Genomic DNA, 22,187 nt, shown 5'->3' with positions numbered 1-22,187 from the left:
AATTGGGTCGTTACGTCCACCGCGGGAACGACTTCTCGTCGTCCCTCACTGGCGAGGCAAATGATTTCACCAGTAGTATAATCAACGATCATTGCGCTCTACCTTTTTCACGAAAATAACATAAGCAAACTGGAGAGGACGAGGAAATCAATAATCCGCGCACTGATATCGCGCGCACCGTTGCTAAACCCAGAAGAGAATAAAAGCGAGCGAGAGAGGAGAAAGAGAGAGAGAAAGAGAGAGAAAGAGAGAACAGGAAGAGAACATCGATGCGGGAAGGAAAATCAATTTCCTGGAACCTAGCGAGTCCCTACCCCGTTACCTCATAATCCTTTCGATACATTTTTTCTTGTCGTTCTCGAATACAAGATACCGCGGGGGAGCCTACATATAATCTTGGCCGGAGATTATTGATTCAAAGCCGACCGGTACAGCGGCAAAAGGGGGGACGAAAGGGGGGAGAGCGACAGGGAACACCTCTGCTCACGTCGAAGACAAGCACTGCGTGCGTGAGTTACTCTCGGGGATCGCAAACCTGATGGCAAGCCCCCCTGGATCGTAAAGAGGGGGAATCTCTTTTACCTTGAAGTCACGCGATTCTTCCTCCAGTTTGGTCCAGCTTTGTACCCCTGAACTGCGGCGGGGGTTCGCGATCCGAGCAGTCCCGCGGTCTCTCGGTCTCTTGGGGGGAAGGTGATCGTCTTAAGTTGTCTCCCGACTCCGGCTACCACCGTCGTCCCGTTCGCGAGGGCCCGCGAGATGCCGATGGTACAGTCCCATCGTGGATGGACCAGACGCGTCCTCGTGCGAGGGGGACGACGAGTGGCTCGGGCACAACATTCGCGATAGGCGAAACGATCCAGAGGACACGTCCAACCGAAGAGAAGAGGAAGTCTACTGGCTCGCCGGTATTCTCATGGGAAAAATGCACGAAATTTACCCCTGGAGACTTTCACCCGACCGCGCAGCCGGGAGTTCCCCGAGAGACGTCCGGGAATCCCGAGAGGGATCGACAAAATCGTCGAAAAGTCGACGAAGTCGAGCTCGAAGGAAAAGCTTGAAGTGAACCAACGTGAGGGAAACGATCGGAGTTAGAGTTTGTCTAATCGAGGAACCCAATCTGCGGCGCGGAAGAAGAACGTATGGAGTCAAGGAAGCAACTAACGTCCTTTCAGAGAATGACGAGTATCGATGATGAGAGGCGCGACGATGACGATGACGATGACGAGGATGGTGTCGGGAGAGGACGGTGGGGGACTGTGTTGGCGACGAGGTGTGGAAAACGACGAGGTGGTTGCGGCGCGTTCGACAGCTCGGAGCAGAGTGAGCGGAGGCGGCGTCGGCGTCGTCGCTCGGCGTCATCGACAACGCCGACGCCGACGTCGACGTCGACGCCGACGCCGCGCTCTCGGATCCTCTCGGCTCGGCTCGGACCCGGCTCGGATGGAAGACACGCCGAGGACGTGTGTTGGTGAATGCGTAATGGAGTGGTGCACACGGAACGCGCGCCGAGGAGCGCAGCGGTTCTCAAAGCGCACACCCGGTAGAGCGAATTAGTCATCGACGGCACGAGTTGGTCTTCCGCCTCTCTTCGTGGTATTTTTAATTTCGCCGAATGGCGAATGCGGCGACGAGCGATTCTTTTTTTCCTATTTTGGCGAAACAAAACAAATCGCGTGGTCTCGTCCTAATAACGAGATTCTTGAAGGTCGAGAGTCTCGTTGCGGAAAAGATTGCCGAGTTAAAGCATGAGACAGAAGTGACGTAATCGAGACGACGAACGAGCGCTTAAACAAAGGTCAGTCGGGAAAACACGAAATAAATTGAACGAGAGCGCTTTGTTTCAAATTGATTTTTTTTTAACTCCTCATGTGATAATCTTCAACCATTTTTTCTTCTCTATTCTTGTATCGTATTGAATACGTGGAGCTGCGCTTCTTCGATATAATATCGAATAAAGTAGAAGTCTGAATTCTTCCCGTTTGCAGTCTGTACAATATAAATTGACAATTCTGCAACGATGCATTCATTCGCTGTAGTCTAATTATGTCAGTGATGCACGCGGCGCATCGACGAAGAAGAGCAAAGTTTATTCGTGAAGAAGCCGCTGCGGAATGTAACTCATGCATCATGTAAAATCCGCTAATTGTGAAAGAAAATGACTCTATTCGTGAACCGCTGAGGGTTCATATATCAATAATAATAATAATAACAATAATAATAAGCTTTATTAACATGCAGGACATAAAATAATCAATATGAAACGTTATTCAAATTAGAGTTACACTTCAAAAAGTAAAACATCAGCAATACTGCTGTTCGTAAGCCTAGATCTTTTTACAACTAATTAAGTAACAAATAGAACAAAATATATAATTAAGAAGATTACAATTTCGAATACGAATCTGTCTATATTAAGTTAAATAAAGTCATTCATAAAATAATTCAATATAAAAAAGAAGATGTAAATATTATATATCACGCGATTATATCCAGAAATAAAATACTCCGAAAATGAATGGCGCATAAATTATGTAAATAATTACAAATGTTTTATTATGTAAATAATATGTAAAAGATACCCAAAAACACAAGTCATTGTGATATTAAAATGGCGTCAAAATAACTCCAAAATGATTACTGAAAGACGCTTTTCCATCAGTCACGATTCATTTTAATATCACGTTGACGTATCATGACTTGTTCCACTTAGATATATTTCCTAGAAATTTCCTACTTTGTAATATTTACAGAAATTCTCTAGAATAAGATCAATATTTGTGCTTTTTGCACTAAATTTAATTCAAATAAAATATATTTTTTGATTAAACATTTATTGAATACGAATAGGTAATCCCGAAAAATTTAAAGTAATATACAAACAATATATAAATAACATATAAATGATATGTAAATTAAAACATATAATCCCAGTCGGTATATTTCGCAAATATTACTGGTAGAGTTTACTTCAAATTTCACAATTTTTTAAATTCCAGATTTAGCGAAGCGAACGAGAGTGGATGTCGCACAGGCGAGCATGGGAAAACGAAGGATGAAGCGACGTACATACGGAGTATGCGCGATAATGATGCACAATAATAACAAAATCGACTGACGTAAGCAAGACAGACTGTTGTCGATGACGCAAGCGTACACAACGAGCGATGCCGTTTCTTGTTGATGCCCGCCGCGCGATCTCGCCGATGGATACTCGCCGAATCCCGGAATATTATACCTTAACAAATGTTTCATCATCGAGGTCAACTCCAAAATCGTCCACGGTCTTCTCGGGCCTATCCCCCCTTCATCAAGACACCTCATACGAAAAGACTATGATAGCCAGCTCGTTTAGTGATTTCCGATCGATTCGTAGACAACACGCATGTCATCTATAAAAAGACAAGAAACGTTTTACGATGTCTTTTAGATATCTTTTAGAAGTGTATCCCATACAACATTCGCAGCAATATGCTGCAATATCTTCAATGTTACTGCAATATTGTTGGAAAGTTGAAATGTTACTGTAATATTGCTGGAACGATCTGTGCTACATAAATCCCATACAGCACAGATGCGTGCAGCAATATTGCTGTAACATCTTCAATGTTATTATAATACTGCTGGAACATTGTAATGTTGCTACAATATTGTTAGACTGTTGTATGGATATAGCATAGAAGTTTGCAGCAACATGCTGCAACATGTTCAGTGTTACTATACAATATTACTGGAACGTTGCAATAATGTCGCAATATTGCTGGAATCTGTACAGTACAAGTATATCTAAGAGATGTCTAAAAGATATCTTTATGACACGAATGTTTTCAACATTCATGTTGTTTGGGTTGTTACTGCGCTCCTCGGGGCAGCGACAGCCGGTTTCTCGAATGACGGTACCAAAGGGAGAACGCAATAGACGCGATGTTTAGAGAACCGGAGGGTATTTTCCGCCGGACGTTCGCCAGAGATCGAGTTGCACCTAAATGAGGGATAACGCTTCGTCCTGAATACAAGTCGGTATACGCTCTAGTTTCTCCCATACAACACACTTTATCCGAGAGACATCCTAGGAACGTTCTTAAAATATTCTCAGGATATCTTTAGAATGTCCCTTGGAGATCTGCACCGTATAGGCTAGACTGCCATTTTACTACCCGTTAACTTCGAAAATATGCAGAATTGCGGATATGAAGTCCGGAGAGAGAGTTGGTACCGGAATCGGCGTGGTAGCATCCAGCGATTATTATTTGTCTCTAGTTCTCTCTCATTTTCTGCCTTTCTCTCCCTTTTCCCCTCCCCTCCTCTCTCTCTCCCTCTCTCTCCCTCTCTAATTTATATTTTTCCTTTCCATGCGACGCACAGCCGCACACGGACGCGCGCAAACGCATGCACGCTCACACACATTTGAACGATTCTCTCTCACGGACGGTTCAACGAACGAGAGAGCGCAGCGCTTGCGCGCGGCGGGCTCCGTAATTGTCGGCTACGCTCCGCGAAACTAGAAGGCGAGCGGAGTCTTCCTGTGGAATTTTAGCGGCCGAAGAGCCAGAGCTCTTCCTCCTCTAAGGAAGAGCATGGCACGATCCGTAACTCGGTGTCCCTTTTCTCGTCCGGGACGCCGAGATTTCCGGTATAACGAGAGCCGCGCCGGTTTCGCAGGATTATTGATCGACGTTCGCGCGAGTATTGATCCGCCTCCGGTTGGTGCAAAGTTACTCTGGATGCTAAATGCGCGTGACCGCCTAATGTTGAAATTTACCCCGGCGAACTCGAATTTGTCCGATCGCAAATTTGCAAGGGGACACTTTTTTTCTGATCCAAACACGGGACAACTTGGACCGGACTCAACTTGGAGTCGCAGCAGCGGAAGATGGGATCTTGAGACACCCTTATAAAAATAATTGATCTTTGCTGTAATAACTAACGAGAAATTTTTATACGACTATTGAACTGCTGAAGTACGAAATCGTTTTACGATACACGTAGAGCTAGGTATGTTATCCGAGCTCGAATTCAATCGTCCGGTGCGATATTCAATTTAAGTGAAAATGAAATGATGGTTGCGGAATTAAAAGGCAAACGGCCGAATCTTTCGCCTTCTTCAGACGTTTTAAACTCGAGGATTGTTCCAGTACTTTCGGAGGCGACAAATTTTACAATGTAATGAACGGCAGAGAATTTGTACGATTATCGATTGGCGTTCGCGTGAGTACATTTAGTACAGTCGTCCCTACTTCCTACTCTTCCTCTAAAAACACAAATATCATAATCCGATTTATCACGTAAAGTTTGGTCTCAAAAATTTTAATTTAAATCCCCAATATTTGAATATCTAGACAAGTGGATAACTCATAATCTGTGACATTATTTTCCTCGTAAATCGTAAGTAATATTGGAAAAAGTTCAAACAAATTTTGTTTTTAAAAGACCTATCCAACGATACTTTAATTCGATCTATGTCAATCCTATTTAAAATTCAGACTTGACTCATGTTTGTCCTACTTCTGGTAGTTTCCAGAAAACCAAAATGCCATTCTTAAATTGTACTAATAATTTAGTAATGAAAATTTTTTTTACCCAATTTCTGACTATTTGAGAGAAAAGGGCGATACGATGTTCTGTATGATAACGAAGATTGCAACAGCAGCGAAATAAAAGAATAAACAAACCGTATCGTCTTCTTCTTGATTTTTCCTTTTCCGAGAAGCTTTCTCGAGAGCGAGTTAAACAACCCGGATGGGCACGAATTCCCGCGACAATAACGGGCTTTCTACAATAAGTTGTTAAAGACATCTTTTGGGACCCTATCTAAAAGACATCGCAAAGAAGGCTTTTAGAGAATGCGTGTTGTTTGTTATATCACACTAATGGTAAGTCAGAATTATAAGTTACAAGTCTGAACTTGCATCTAAAATTGTATCTAGAAACGTATTAAATCGTTCAATTTTCAGATTATATTAGCCAGTTCTGATTAGTTCTCTCTCGATAGTAGACATATATTACTTTTTGATTAGTCATAATGTCCTAGAAAACCACAGATGCGTCTTTGAGTTGGTTAGATTAGTCGCCATCAATTTGTTTCCCAATAGGTGTACTGTCTAAATTATATGATCACAGTTCCATTTTGTTTTCTTATTATGATTGCCATACTCAGCAACCAGTTAGATTGTACTCTTCTATGATGAATCTTTAATTTTCTCGGACTCTAGTCAATCACAACGTAATCTAAGTTATAAGTAATAAGAAATAGGATTTGATCATCTCCACAATTACATGGAGATGAAAATAGCGATTACTGACTTATTATTGCCTTATGACATATTACTGACTCGTTTACTCACTCCTGATTTCTGATCTGTTACTAACGGCTTATTATAGAAATTCAAAACATGAAAGAATAACGGCGAAAAAGCCATAAAGGCCGTCCTGTTGGCGTTTTCGAGAGCTATCGAGAGATAAATACTTGAAAACGAGAGGACTAGTCGTCAGTAATCCGATGTTTCATCTAATTGAATTGACAGAATGGACAGTCGTGATGGAAAGCCTCTGCCTCTGTTTGCCTATCTCGCCATCTTGGAGCGTCATCTTGGCTAAGCTTTATTAATTGCTTTCTATTTAAGGACAATCAGACGTACGAGATTGAATCGCACGCGATCACGATCTCGTCGCTTTGGGGCATCGCATCATCAATCTCGCGCGGCAATTCGCAAAAATCTCCCTCTTATTCCTCTCTCAATTTTTCTCGTCGTCCATCCGTTCGGTATAATAGAAATTGAGTCGGCTTTGAATCGCTTTATAACAACGATGCGATTGTCATGGATAGTATATTAATGAGGATTCGTGCAATGCAAAGCGAATATTTTAATCTATATTAACCTATTGCCAAATAGTAATGTTATTAAATTAATTATATCAAAATGTTTGTTAATTACTTAGCGCAGCAATAAGGCAACACATTATATTATTAATAATACATTAATCAATGTATATTAATTAATTAATGCGTATTTATTAATCTATTATTAATAGTGAAACACTACTAAAAGTTTCGTAAACACCAAACTTTTTCGACAATAAGAATTATTTTGTTATAATTTATTTAAAATGATAAAATATAAGTACATTTAATTTGTAATAAGGTTGATACATATGTTATTATATAATTTGCGATTTTTAATATAGACATTTATTGTTTAATCTTTCAGTCGGTAGATGGCTGCGTCATCCCACGCATAGTTATGATAAAAATCTTTTAAGTTTTCCTCGAAGTTTTCTAATACTCCAGGCATCGCTTTACGTACTTACTCCTGTAGCGTGAAGTTTAGAGTTTAAGTTGACATTGTTAAAATCAACAAAGGTTGTATACACCTCAATACAATAGGCTGACACCTGAACTTTTTTTTTTTATACTCAATAAAATATCTTAAAAAAAACTTCGTTATATATATATATATATATATATATAGAAAAGGAAAATGAAAAGTATTGCCCAGAAGTCTCAAAGTTCATCATTTTTACTTTCCTTTATTTCGTAAGGGTGAATAATGTAAATTTAAGTCTATACGTTACTATTAAAAAATATAATTATAAAAATAAAATTTGTTTAGTGTGTTCTGAACAATCTTATTTATTCCTACTTAAAGGTTAAAGTTCCACGAAATATTAATTGAGGAAATATTCTTCGTCATATATTCGCTCGAGACACAACGAGAACAAACCTTTCATTTTCGGTAGGATTTGAAACTGATACCTTCTTCCAACCTCCTTCTCGTCTAACTAACCACAGCCAAGTTTGATCATCATCTAACGATATACCAACGTGTTTACGTCGCTTGTGTTCCCAAAATCGTCCGCATGAGGAGGAAGAGGAAGAGGAGTGGGAGGAATAGGTAAAGGGACGGGCAGGCAACAGTCCCGGACGAAGGGATGCTGGAGATGAGGAGGGTGGTGCATTCCGCAGCTTCCAGGGAGGCCATCGTGAGTGGAGGTGGCTCCGTATTATGCTCCCATTCTCTCGCTCTTATTATTCCAAAGCGATCCACACCGTCTCGTTTGTCCATGTGTGCCATGCGTATGCGTGTTCATTGTGCGTCCGTGTGGCCTCCGTGTGTGAGTGCATTCGTTGGTGAGGCCCACATATCGCCGGCTGCTCGCTACTCTCCTTCGTCGGGCACACCGACTGGCTGGTACGCGGCGCACATGTCCTCGTCGAAACGTTTTCTCGGCTCTACAGGGTGTCCCGGTAAAAATCCACCCGAGCCTGAGAACCCGTGTATTCGGCCACGAAACAAAATCTCACGGTTAGGTAATCCCGTTGCTGTATACTTGCGACGTGCCAGTAGAAACTACCGGTAGTGGTGAGAAATCACTATTGATTTGCTCTCGTTTATTTAATAATAGTAACAGAAGAAAAAAATGAAGGAATGCAAACGTATGCCTTGTTTATGCTTCGGTCTTAGCCCTAAAATCCTAAAATTCAGCCAATGGAATACAGATTTCAGTTAGGACCAATTAAGTCTGGCAGCCCTATTGACTGAATTTTAGGATTTTAGGGTTAAGACCGAAGCATAAATCAGGCATTAGACTCACAATGAAGTAAGAAATCGTGGTTTTGCGCGTAACAAAAAACTCTAACGATACGTCCCCACATAGCAAGACCTTATAAATCAATGTAATTAGAAACAGTGGTAAAAAAAAAGAATCTCTCCATACGTGTTCCGAAAAGGAAGCTAATTGAAACATGTGAAATACAGCATATAGAAACGGATTTAATGAATCTACATGATCGTGAGCCTTTTAGAAGAGTTAGAATTACAATTTTAGAATTAGAATTTTTATAGGAACTTTTTTATGTCTATAGTTATAATTACAATTTTATCTCCATAGTTCTGTTTGCAAAACTTTTTTAGATCAGCCATAATATATATCCTCAGTGTTTCCTTTTTTCTAAGGAAAACTCGAGTCTGAATAAATTACTTTTCGCGCGCGTCGGCCAACTTATCACAAAGGAAACATTCCTGAAAGAGGAATTGCTTTTTAGAGAAAATCTCAAAAGTTCAGACATGTAAATTTAAAAATTCACAGATTCCGAAAAAAAAAGATCCAAGCGCGCATATGAAAAAATAATACACTAAGGACGTGGGTGAAGAGGAGCGAAACATAATTAGAAGGGACGAGAAGGTAAGAGGGAGGAGGAAGCTCAGGAGCTTTCGTATCAGGAGCTAACGTAGAAATGTTAATATCGCACCGTCTGCCAGTATCGTAAAACCGCTTTGATTTCTCTCTCTCTCTCTCTCTCTCTCTCGCTTGCTCGCTCACTTGAAACATTTTTATCTCCTTTCCCCATGTACGAGAGCAGAGACACCACCTCCCCTGCCACCCACTTTCCCTCCCTCTGTTACCGCTCTTTTTTTCTCGGCTTTGTAGAAACCGGCGAGACGGAGTCCGTAGCTGAACGCTTCTCTCTTTCCCACGAAAATCCGTATCAAGCTCCGATCAAACTCCGTCGCCTTCGTACAATCCCCCTCACCCTTGTCCGCCGCGCTTCCAGAACGCCCAGCGAAAAGGGCGAGCGTTACGAGGCAGCCCAAGGCAGCCCTTAATATCGCCGTCGTACGTGGCCGATGTTTTCTAAGCAGTCGCCACGATGCCGGTGAATGCGAAGTAATATGCGAGAACCGACGCTGGAGCTGCGTAATAGAGATTCACGCGTGCTAAATTCACGTAAATCTGCGAGTGCGATTTTCTTCAGGTATCCACGATGTTCTGGTAACTTTAGGTTTATTCAGAGCCGAGCTTTCCATAAAAAAAAAGATATTGTAGATTTAACTTTATTATTTTTTACTCAAATTTATTACATAATTATATCAAAGAGCTCTGAAAGATAAAATATAAAAAATAAATTTCGCAGAAAAAATCTTACGTAACGAAGTTATCAAATATAAAAAAAAAATGTTTTTAAATAAATATTAATAAGAAAATAAACTACATTTTATATAGTTTATTTTCAAATAGATCCAAACAGAACAGCAGGGTTAAATAAATTTTAAATTATGTATAACTAGTATCTCCGAGGAACTAAAGACGACCATAAGATGTCCTATCGTTCTAAGAATGTTCCCAGAACGTCCTCAGGAAATGTATTGTGTTAAAATCTGGGAAATTCTGTAAATAAGATTGTTTGTGAAATTTCTATAAATATTCTAGCCCTTTAAGAATAAAAATCTAATTCCCCTAAAAGTTTACTCTTTTACGAAAACAAAGATTTCTCAGAATCTTTTCTACAATTCGATTTTAAACATACTTTTATGGCTATCTCGGAGAGCAATTTTTCTTCATTAAACTTCAAGTGGGGTTTCCTTGACTGAAATTTTAATTTGAGAGTAAGTTACAAGGAGATATCACGATAACGCTACGGAGCAATTAGGAATGGATCCCGGCTGACGAAGGTGTAGGAACTTTATCTTAATTATTGACGCGTATCGATTGGGACTTATTGAGCTGAACTGACGGTCGGTTGCGACTATGCACTTCCGCATTGACGTACGCGGAATAGGAAGAATTCTACATATCTCACGTAGTGTATTCACCCTTCCTAACCGCTTGAACTGCGTAAATTCACCCTTAAGAGCGCTCGCGGATTCCTCCGCAGCTGAATTGAAACGCTTGAAATACTCCGTCGGAAAAGCACGTGGTCTCATTAAGTTTCCACGCTCAATTCATATTTTCTTCGACTTTATCTAATAATCCTTTGTGAACGTATGACCCCATTTAGGGTCACCCTTTTTCATTTTGTAGCTGCTGCTCGTTCAATTTTTATGAAATAGCCTGTAAGGTAAATCGATAATGCTTTATTCGAGTTAAAGCGAAAAATAAAAAATTCAAAACGGTGAATTCAATATGGAACAGACAGAATTTTTAAAAAATAATCTGATCGTTCTAAACTCTGTTTTAGAGAATTTTTAATGCGAAATAAAACATTAAATTTCCAGCTTTATTATATTTGAACCTCAGCCCTGCTACGCAATTAGTCCCAGCATTGATTTCCAAACTGACTTTCTTATGATTATGACACTAGAATCTCCATTATTAAAAGTTACTGTTTTAAAATTAGACGTTTCTGGCTGCATTGAAATTAAGCGGTATCAAGAAACTCCTAAAATCGAATTTTACGATAATTAGATTATTTTCCTGAAATTTGAATTTTAGAATGCTAAAGCCATGATAAAATTCAGCGATCCCGCAATCCTTACAAAACAAGGTTTTCCCTAAGTTTCTTTGTTAGAAAGCTCCTCAAAGGATTAATTAATTAATGTATCAATTTTATTTTATTCCATTTACTTATTTGATTTTCCTTAGTACAGGAGTATAACGATTTAATAATACTGAATAATGTCACAGGAATCGTCTCATCGATATTGAACATCGCGCACGTTTATTGCAAGCTGGAATCGACGTTCTCCACTTGGGCACGTATCGAGCGTTAAACAAATCTCCAGGAACAGCAAAAATTCAGATCGCGTAATAAGCACCTTCGACAGTCAGAAATTCTGCCGGTAGGTAGAGAATAAATCAGAAATTCCGTAGGTAAGGGTGACGAGAAATCTGCTTTTCTACCCCGCTAACAAGAAAGCAACACGACAAGCAGCGATGTTGAGGGTTGGAGGAGAGTAACACGGGGGAGGGTTGACGAGAGGAAAAAAGGAAAGAGGAAGAGAGAGAAAGAATGAGATTACGAGATTATTTGAGACAAACTGCGGATATTTCGCGGGGGTGCGAAGGAGATGGACGAACGGATGGAGAACGCCGAGGGGGTGTATATTGAGGCTTGTAAATGGAGGTGGGTGGTCGGGGGAAGGGGGTGGTTCCACCCACCTCCGGCCGAATCGATCCCACCGCAGTGTAGTGCTATAACAGCCCACGTGCATACATACAGTGGGCTCTCTGCTTCCATAATGTTATAGCGTTTCAGTGCCGTAACAATCGCTGCGACGTAGTGCCAGCTGAATACTATTTAAGAGGCCGTTTTAGCGTGCCGTTCGTGAGCGAACTTTTCTAGCAACCTTTTAGAAGCCTCCAATCTGAATAAAGAATCCTCTACGTTTAGAATTTTTAGGTCAAAAGCTTCGGCTTTGTCATTGAAAACTTTAGTTTTTTTAAGACACATTTAGAATCTTCCGACTTTTAAATATAAGATTTTTTTTTTAATTTGTGTAGCTTTTCAGTTTATATTTTAGATGATTTGTGATCGTTTTATTATCAAGAATTTTAAGGACTTGAACTGAATTTAAATTGAAAGAATTTATGATTTAATTTTTATTCAATTAAAATTTTTAGGACTTAGGGATAAATTTCAAAAATTTGTTTAAAAGTAGAGACAAATTCTAACGATTTTAAATATATAATTTTTTAATCTTAATATCTTATAATTGAAATTTTAATATCTCTTTATTGTATTGCCAAATCTATCGAGATTTTTAAATTAAAATTTCTTAGAAAATTCTAAATTTTTGAAGAACTTTTAAAACTTCGAATTTTAATGCTACAGAGTTTGGAATCTTTTAATGTGTGATTCTGACATCTTTAAACTCTTGGATGTAAAATTCAGTAAACACATCCTAAGATAATAGATTAAGACTATCGTCCCAAATATAATTCTAAAACCTTGGAGCACAATTCGAGGTCCTTCGGTACATTTGAGACTTGGAATGTGGAAATATTAAAATTCCTAAATCTCCGAGTCTTTTTTCGGAATTCCAGAACGCTCGAACGCCTCTCAATTTTCACACAGATCACTCAGTTTCTGGATTTTCGAACAGGCGATCGACCGTTGTGTAGACTCGAACAACACGATATCCTCGTGCACTGATTGCATGTCCAATACGAGGATCACCGACACGCTCATTCAATTCGCGGTCCACGGCTACAGGCGCGGAATGCACCAACGACATCGGTCGCGCGCGAGAGAGGGGTGGCGGAGAGACGTAGTTAAGGGTAGGCAGGGAGGTGGTGCAGGAAGATAACGGGCGAGGAGGTATTATAACGTGTGTTATGGGATGCACAATCGACTCACACAATCGCCTGAGAGTACAACGTACCTCGCGAGTCCGCTCGTTCTCTCCCAGGGTTCTCGGGCCAGTCGGGATTTCAAAATGTTTAAACTCGTGCGTCTGTTTCATCCAATTCAGATGTTCCATCGGAGAAATTGAGAATTCGTGATTTCTAAACATCAAGATTCGAATCGTTTTATAGAATAAAGATTGTTTTGATACTTTACATAATGTGTACTTAATTATAACGTCCATAGAATTTGATTCTATAATTTTGCTCATAGAAAATTTACCAAGAAATTTAAAATCTCGAATTGTTCACGTTTTAAATTGAATCTTACATTTCTTTTATTTAATATTTTTCTATTCCTTAATTCTATTATTTTTCTATTCGAATAGAAAGATATTAAGTAGAAGAAATATAGAAATAGAAGAATATTAGAAATTTTTGTTGACTGCAATTTTTTAGAACTTCAGGATTTTAAGAATATATGAATGGAACTTTAAAAGTCGTGAATTTTTCATTATTCTTCTATTCAAAAAATAATTTAAAAACGGAAAGATATTAAATAGTAGAAATAAAAGAACATTAAAAATTGTTTAAATTCAGATTATTGAGAGAAATCAGATTATTAGATTTGTATTTCAGAATACTTTACGAACCGGGAATTTTGAAATCCTTGAGTCAATTCTTGAACGTCAAATTCTAGAATTTTAGTTGCAAGATTTTCAAATCGTCAAGTAGATAGAATTTCAAGATTCCAGATCACTTGTATATTAAAAAAATTTATTCTTTTTTAAAATTTAAATTTAAAAAATCGTGCTCAAACTAAGGAAAAAGCAGTTGGCATTTTTATAGCTCTTAATTCTGCAATCCTTAAATTTTAGGATTTTCCATATTCCAGAATCTGCTAGAAGAAAAATAACTGAATCTCTGAATCATCTGAAATCATAATATAATGGTTTTTAGGTTTTGGTATTTTTTAAATTCCGAGCAGCTCTAACGATCTGAGGGATGAAGGAGGAAAGAAATTCTCAGGAGTCTTGATCTGCGCATTAAAAAATTCTTTAGACCCTCTCTCTCTTTCTCTCTCTGCGATTCCTAAATTTCCGAATCCGAAGTAATTTAAACAGCGGTCAGACGTTAAAGAAAAAAGGAAAGCATTGGGATCCTAGCGAGATAGACGCAAGGAACGAGACGAACTCCTGGTTAACGGGATCGTAATAGCGAGGTCAGACAAGCCTCTTCGGCCTCCTCGGTCACTGCCGTTCCTCGTTTTGTTCTCGTCCTCGTGGACCGTTGCTTGAGTTGCCTATCTGGATAATTGCAATATAAAAAGATCTCCGGAAAACGATAATATTGAATAAATTCTTAAGTTCTGCTCAAAACAATTACACTCAGAAAAAACATAAAGGTGACAACTATACTATAGTTTTATACGTAGAATTAACGTAGATGAATAAACCATGATTTTTCAATCGGGGTGTCGCAAAAATTTTAGAGAATGTAAAAAGATTCGAAAAGTTTAGAAATAAGTAAAAAAGAGATTGAGTCAAGAAGTAAAAAGCGTTTTGAAAATTATGAAAGTTATCCAAATTATATTGTGTTTACTCTCATTTTAATAAAGCAACATCATCACGTCACAATAAAATCACTTTTAAAATTAAAAAAATAATTAATAATTTTTCTTTTTATGTCTGAGTGTCGTGTTAACGGTATCTAATAAAAGATCTATGCTGAGCGAAGAATGCGCATTTAATGATGTAAGACAACCGGTCGGTTTACTTTTTAAATCAATTAATGTTCACTCAGAAAAAATTAAATTATAAGTTTTGTTGAAAAATGAATTTCGATTTTTATGACAAGATAATCGCAACTTCGAATATTATTGTATTTTAGACTTTAGTTTTAATTTAATATTTAAACACAGTAAATACCTTAGGCCACTCGTTAGACATACGATATTTAAAGTCTTGTAGGCGCACCTGACATTAATCTGGAATCTAAAAATTCTTGGCTGAAAATAACATCGTCTCGTCATAACTGCCGCACATGCAAATAATACGAACGTGACACAGTTGCACGTTACGCGAATGAATAGTCGTCACGCTCGCGTCGTTGTGACGTCGTGATGGGTGGTGAAGGGATGAAGGCAACGCTTAATAGCCTGCCTAATAGTCCCAACGCTTTCATCCGTCATGAAAACACACTGATAGTAAGAGAATAGCGTTTGGTATTTGTGATTATTGCCTAGTAAAATAATTACAGTTAAAAATATTGTCATAGTTATTAGTGTTGTAATGTTAATAGTAATAACTTTATATTTTACAGTTCTACCAACTATGACAAAATTATATAAATTATGATAATTTTAATTATTAATGTAGAAAAATATTAAAATATGGATGGTAAATTAAGTAAATATTTTTATGTAACAAATATAATCGCAATTATAGTAAACATAACAATTTTTTAGCATTTATTTACTATTTATGGTAATAATTACTAAAAAATATGTAAAAAAAGAAACAAAGAAACAATTATTTTTATATAATTGCATGAATGCATATCATAGTTATAATGATTGTAATGCAACTATATAATTAGTATGATTAAAATAATTATAAATATATGTATAGTTAGCACCGAAAATGATCTATAATAAAACTATATTAATCTGTAATAAATGAATAATTTATAAATTTTTTTCTTTTTTCTTAATGTTAAATTACAAAACGTTCATCTTTAAATTTAAAAATATTCCTTGTATGTTCTTTATTTATTTAAATTATTTATATAAACAAATTTAATAATAATTTCTCACAAACTTCTGTTATATTATGTAATAAGTAAAAAGACTCCAGATGGCTATTCTGAACAAATTATATCAATTCTTAAATAAAAATAAATGGCTGTTCTTATTTCACTATATATGATAATTGTTAAAATACCCTATATTCTTTTCATGAAGATACTTTTTTAAGAAAGCCATTCCTGACCTATCAGTTTTTGAGTTATTATTTCACAAGTAATGTTTATTTTTTTTATTTGTACGCTCCTTCGCGAATTGTGAGCACTGTAGTTCGTGACATTTCCCTCGAATGTTTCAGAATTATAGATCATCGAGCGATGCAAATGCGAGTGATTTGAGGAGTCCCGTAATGTAGATTCCTCCTTTCACGATCCTCCTCTTTTTCATTGCGCCGTCGCTTCCGTCGATTTTTCTCATATTGCGTTTTACGTTCAAAAGTGCGGATCGCCGAGAGTGGCGCACGAAATGTCTATTTATTCATGACGTACGAGACTCCCAAGGAGAACGAGGGCTGACCCACATTTGCCGCCGACCGAGCGACCTCCGTAGGTGGAGGTATATAAAAGCGGACACGCCGGCCGCATTATCCTTCAGCCGTCTCTCTTGTGCAAGGATTTGAAATTCTGAATGAAAAATATCTTCCAAGATATGTCGCGCGATATGTCGAACTCGGGAAGAATACCGATCTTACCGTCGAACCAGCGAAATTGTCCAAGGGTTAAAGTCGTCGGTCGTTTCATCAACTTTAGCTTTAAACGCGCATCTAATTTTTATCAACGAGTTTTAAATATAACTTTATAAAGTCTGTACTGAGAGAAAAGTGTTTGGTATTTGTGACTATAATTACATGTTATCATAATTATATCATAATTATAGTTATTACTGGTACATATAATATTATTTATAATAACTATACATATAATTCTGTCAGCAAATGTTTATAGTTGATACCTAAAATGATTATAATAAATAAAAAATAAATTATTACCATATAATTAATTACTATAAGAATGAAGTACTAGAATTTAATAATAATTTATAGTCGTTTTTAGAACAACTCTTTTTTATGGTTGCAATTACTATAACTTAACTTAATAATTTATAGTTATTTTTAGGACAACCTTCTTTAAAGAAGGTTGAAAACTATAAATAAAAGGTGGAAAACACTGAAAACTATAAATTATACTAGTTGCACCACATAAAAGATGGTTGTCCCAAAAATGACTATAAATTATAGTTAAGTTACAATAATTGCAACCATATAAATTTATATGGTTATTGTAACTTAACTATAACTTATAGTCATTTTTGAGACAACCATCTTTTACGTGATGCAACTAGTATAATTTATAGTTTTCAGTACCACGTATAGATTTGTCGATAAAATATACATATAGCAGTAATAACCATAATTATAGTAACATGTAATATAGTCATCAAAAACCTTTCTCTCAGCGTATTTTATCGACAGAAATACAATAAGATAATGCAATTACCTCGAACCCGCCAGCAGAACCAGAATCATATATTCGGTATATTTTCTTTATACGTATATTTTCATTTATAGGTACTCGTAATGTCAAGAAGAAAGATTCAGTCAAGGTTGCAACATAAAACTCCTCATTTTATACTTATCGTACTCGGATGTGCGAGTCGATTCAATTTTCTGCTAAAAGAAACTAGTAATTGCTTTAACGACGAGCAGACAGTCAGCCGCGAGGGGTGAGTTTTTTAAAAGCGGCCGTTGATCGGCTTTTCGATCGCGAGGTTGACTGTGGCGGCCGATGCTTTTTCTCAAATGTGAAAGTGTGCGGTCCAGGACGACCGGTAAGGTAGAATACAAGTAGAACGAACGGGTCTGTGCGATAGTTGCAAAATCATCCTGAGATCGCCGACTCGGCCCGGCTCGGCTCGGCTCGGCTCGGCCGCGCTGCGCTGCGCTGTGCTGTGCCATGCCATGTTGCGTTGCGAAAGTTTCATAACACGGCCATTGTTAGATGAAACGATGTCGAAACCGCATCAATTTTAGAGGAAACGAGGCCAAAGCGCAGAAGGAGCATCGCAGTATGCCGACCTTCGAAAACACGCGGAGTCGGAAACTGAGACTCGAAAAATTCCGCGGTACCTGGATCCGCAACTCCGAGAAATTCACAAGAGTCTCACGAGAGCGAGTCTTCTATTTTTCGCGAAAATATGTATATCCATCGCGAGCGATCGAAAATATGCTGCTACATGCGCGACTGAACCGTCAATAAAATCTCGCGCTTTTGAATGTGATCTGTTGATTTGTACTACTTCTCAGCTTTATTTTATTTTAAAACCCTACTATCATTCTCTCCGTTGATGGGTGAAATTATTTTTAAACATCACCGTCCAAGTATGGCTTGTCATGTAAAAATACATGGAAGGCTGTAACGGCTTTTTTTCTATAGACAAATATTTTCATATCTGACGTCGGTATTTTATCGCGTTAGCAATTCTATTGTAATTTGAAGTTTTTATTTACTGTTATTTACTGTTAATATTAAAGTATTTCAAAAGGCGAGATTAGATATAGAAAATCTTAGAATATAGAGATTCTTGGGTCTGGAAAAGCTGACGCCACATTGTAAAAAGAATTTGTAAAATTATATAAATAATGTACATGAAACAAAATATATTATTTACAACGGAAATATATAAAAGTGTGCGTTTTACAACAATTAAATATATCTTTATATTGATGGAAAATTATAATAACAGTATATTTTACATTTTTTGTAATATATAACGTAATGATTATATAATATTAGATATATATTATATTTGCATTTTTATGTTCGTATATATCGATAACACAGCTTAAAAAAATTATACACAATTTATTAGCCAATTATTGATACGTGTTATTATTAATACTTCTATAAACTTAACTTTAATTGTAAATTTACTTTCGCAAATTATTTTATTACTATAAAGACAGATAATTTTATTTGTAAGTTGTAGCTTTAGTTACGTAAATACACCTTTAACAGTATTACCAAAATTATTCACTATAATTATCGTAACTTCACAAGAAACTTTTTACAATGCAATAACGTCCGTAACTTCAAATTCATGTAATGTTTATTATTATATTCTAACCGTCGAATTATATTATTAAATGATTATAATATTCAAGAACAACGTTCTTATTAATATTTCTAATATAGCTACAAACGTTGTGTTGAATCGGAAATTATTTCTTAAAACGAAATCCCTATGAGAAAATTTCTGATTCTCCGGTAAAATTTCAAAAGGGAACTCTTCATTTTTATAGTCAGCTTGATTTTTTTTCGATAATTCTGATAATAAATCGATAATACACGGCGCATAGATGCGCTTTGAGAGCGACGAGAACATCAGAGCGTAAGGGGGAACACCAGATGGGACAGAGGGTTGAGCACGGGGATGGGCCGAACGTTCACGAGGCGTCCCGACGTCCTGCGTCAATAGCGTGTCCCAGAGGCGGACGTCATCACGCGTGAAACCGTCGGGATAACGCGAGAAGGAGATGGACTCAATTTCCCGTGTAACTGACCATTCCTAATTCCAAGTCCACGCGAGGACGTCGCGACGTACAGAGATAAAGCGTCGCGCGGCGCCGCGAAGGAAATCAAGGAAATCTGCTTTTGTATCGAAAGAAAAGAGAGGAAGCGTGACAATTGTAATGTATTATTTATTGATAATGGATGAGAAATGATAATAAAACGGATTTTGGAGGAATATATTAATTGTATCCGAATGAAAGTAAATAATCGTTGAATTAATTTCTTTTTATGGATGAATTTCACAAATTTCATTAAGAAGATATTGGAAAATATGTAGAAATTTTGTGATGTTTTATATTATGATATTATGGTATTAACTAACGTTGATTGCGATTATTACTGATATTATTATTGATTGAAATTTTTATATAAGATAAATCGAGGGAAAATTGCATTAAATGATGGATTATCTTTCGAGAAAGTTTAATTGAGTTGGAAATGCAGTCAGGTTTTTTTAATCGAGATTAAACATATTTCAATTAGCGAGAATTTTTATTTATCCTGATTTTCCTATAAATCTTTCTTTTTCATTAGTTCTTCAATTTACATAAATCTATATGTTATACGTTCAATTTATATGTACCATCAAAAATTACTTTATATAAGATATTAAATTTAAACCTTTTACTATTCAATTTGTAACTGAATTTATTTTTAAAAAATCACAAACATTGATGATGTTAAAGCATATCCATAAATTTTAAGAGGTGGATCAATGAATTATTATCGGACGCTGCATCATAAAATCTGTAAAATCTAATGAAATAAATTATCTCTGTTACTGTGCGGATATGTTTTTTACTAATAAATTCAGTTCGACGAATGTAAGTTTTAAATTATTAAATTTAATTCTGAAAAATCCTAATAATTCGCGAATGTTTCGACTAAAATATCGGACGTCAACAATTTTATAACATCCTGATAAATTGTAAAGAAATAATCAATACTCCCTCTCCCTCTTCTCTTTCTCTCTATCCAGCTATTTCTCTCGTTACTCCCTTTGAAAGCTGACGACCCGTCCGTAATCTGTCACAATCGCGGAAGGGTTGACCCGTGGCCGCGGGGTCAGCAGAGTTGGTCAACGACGTACGTACGTTTGCACGCCCCCACGGGACATAGAAATAAATGCCAGTAAACAAACGCTCGCTCTTGCACGCTCATCGTGGTGACGATCCCGAAACAACATGCGCGACGTCCATTCAAGAGACGTTTGCGAGTAGATTCCTAAAGCACGGCGTGTACTGAGAGAAAGAAACTTAAAAAGTTATTTGTAAGACATCGTGTTTATTTCATAAAATTTTATTTCCAGTTAATAAGTCATTTATTTTATTTTTTTTACAATTAATAAAAAGATGAGATATACTTGACAGAAATGTATAGATATTCCGTCATCAGTTAAATTTTTTTTTATAACCGATAAATATTGAAGAAAATGTCACAAGTGACATTTGTTTCTGCTTTCTATTTCGACTTTTTTTCTAAGTATATCTAGAAATCACTTTTTTTGCTTTACGATTGAAATGATTAAGAGGATCCTAAAGTCATTTGTTTTAGCGATTAAACGTGTGTTAGAATTAAACTTAAACGTTTAATTAAAACGATATCGTTCTACGAAAATTTATGTCGATTTTTATTGGTAAAACAGCGAATCAAAGTTCGGGCTTTACTTTATGATCCTCTTAAGCGCTTGAGACGCAAAATTTTCTTGTTCCTCCTGCTATTATTCCATTAAACAGACATTTGAAATCGGATAAAAGTTACATTAGAAATTGGTAAAATGAACAGAACTCGGCAAAGCACATAATATTAAATTCGTATGAAAAGAGCGTACATGCAACTAATTATAAGAATTACGCAAATTTACTTTTTTGATTAAAAATAGAGCCTTTTATCCTTAATAATGTGAATAATATGATTTTCTTTTGAGCAGAGATAATATTTTCCTCATTTTCAACTCACAATGAGGAAAGAAAAAATGTGGCACGCAGTTATTCTGTTGCATCGCGAGTGCAACGCAGGTGGGTAATCGCTCCTCTCCTCAGCATCCCTCCCTTTCCGGCGGATAAATTTCGGCTAATTCGGCGCGAACGTATCGGGCGGAGGGAGAAAGAAGTGCGGGGATCACAATGACGGGTAGGATTTTAAACGAAGGGGACGACATATACTTCTCCGATATGCAATCTACAGGGAGCATCATTAGGTGCTTTTCGAGGGGACTTACGAGGTGTAGCTTGGTAACTTTCGAGAAAATGAGAAAGAAGAAAACGTCAAAGAAGAATGAGAGCGGTAAAGAGAGAGAGAGAGAGAGAGTGAGGGGACCAGTGGCAGACGCGGGGACAGAGCAAGGATGAGTTTTGTGACCTCCGAGTTCGCCTCAAATATTTACGCTACGCCCGCAACAATGGGAACAATATCGGTTGCTTGGCAACCGCTCTGTTCACGACCAGTTCTACCTTTAGCGAACCCCTCCCTCCTCTCCTCTTCCCTTCCTCCCTCCCCCCTCTCTCTCAACTAACTCATTCCCCCCCCCCCCGTCACCCCTACGCGCACCTCGCTCGCTCTCTCGCTCTCTCTCTATCTGTCTCGCTTTATCCAATCTTTTGCCCTCGCGCCTCATTGGCTGAGGGACAGAGAAACGAGAAATGATTGACACTGTTCTCTGTGTGAAAGAGTGAGAAAAAGAGTAAGAAAAGAGGGAAACAGGAAGGTGTAAAACAGGAAGGGAGGGGGGAGAGAGAGAGAGAGAGAACGAG

The 22,187-nt window shown here is 37.4% G+C and overlaps 2 protein-coding genes across 4 annotated transcripts in view; one reads left to right on the top strand and one right to left on the bottom strand.

Annotated features, from left to right (window-relative positions):
* Axud1 (AXIN1 up-regulated 1) overlaps nt 1-22,187 on the bottom strand; it is a 46,762-nt gene that overhangs the window by 11,210 nt on the left and 13,365 nt on the right. The window contains exon 1 of one of the 3 annotated variants that reach the window (XM_018450775.1): nt 583-653. The exons of 1 other annotated variant lie outside the window; for it this stretch is intronic. The gene's annotated coding sequence lies outside the window, so the exon portion shown is untranslated. Of the gene's footprint in view, nt 1-102; nt 191-582; nt 654-22,187 lie in introns of those variants that run through there. One more of the 3 variants, XM_018450776.1, reaches the window with a different exon arrangement.
* On the top strand, nt 1,175-3,118 carry LOC108724405 (uncharacterized). Its single transcript, XM_018450761.1, has 2 exons — nt 1,175-1,543; nt 3,000-3,118. The coding sequence occupies exons 1-2, from the start codon at nt 1,192-1,194 to the stop codon at nt 3,116-3,118; spliced, it is 471 nt and encodes a 156-aa protein (XP_018306263.1). The 5' UTR covers nt 1,175-1,191.

This window comes from Mycetomoellerius zeteki, unplaced genomic scaffold, assembly GCF_001594055.1.
Source record: "Mycetomoellerius zeteki isolate Tzet28-1 unplaced genomic scaffold, Tzet1.0 scaffold297, whole genome shotgun sequence".
NCBI classification, from domain to species: domain Eukaryota; kingdom Metazoa; phylum Arthropoda; class Insecta; order Hymenoptera; family Formicidae; genus Mycetomoellerius; species Mycetomoellerius zeteki.
The sequence above is the reverse complement of the archived record's forward strand: the minus strand, read 5'-3'. Positions and strand labels throughout refer to the sequence as shown.

Bases quoted from the DNA above. Each gene is read 5' to 3' on its own strand.
- LOC108724405 (XM_018450761.1), top strand. From the start codon at position 1,192: ATGATGAGAGGCGCGACGATGACGATGACGATGACGAGGATGGTGTCG. The intron at 1,544-2,999 runs GTAGAGCGAATT...TTTAAATTCCAG, and splicing joins GTTCTCAAAGCGCACACCCG to ATTTAGCGAAGCGAACGAGA.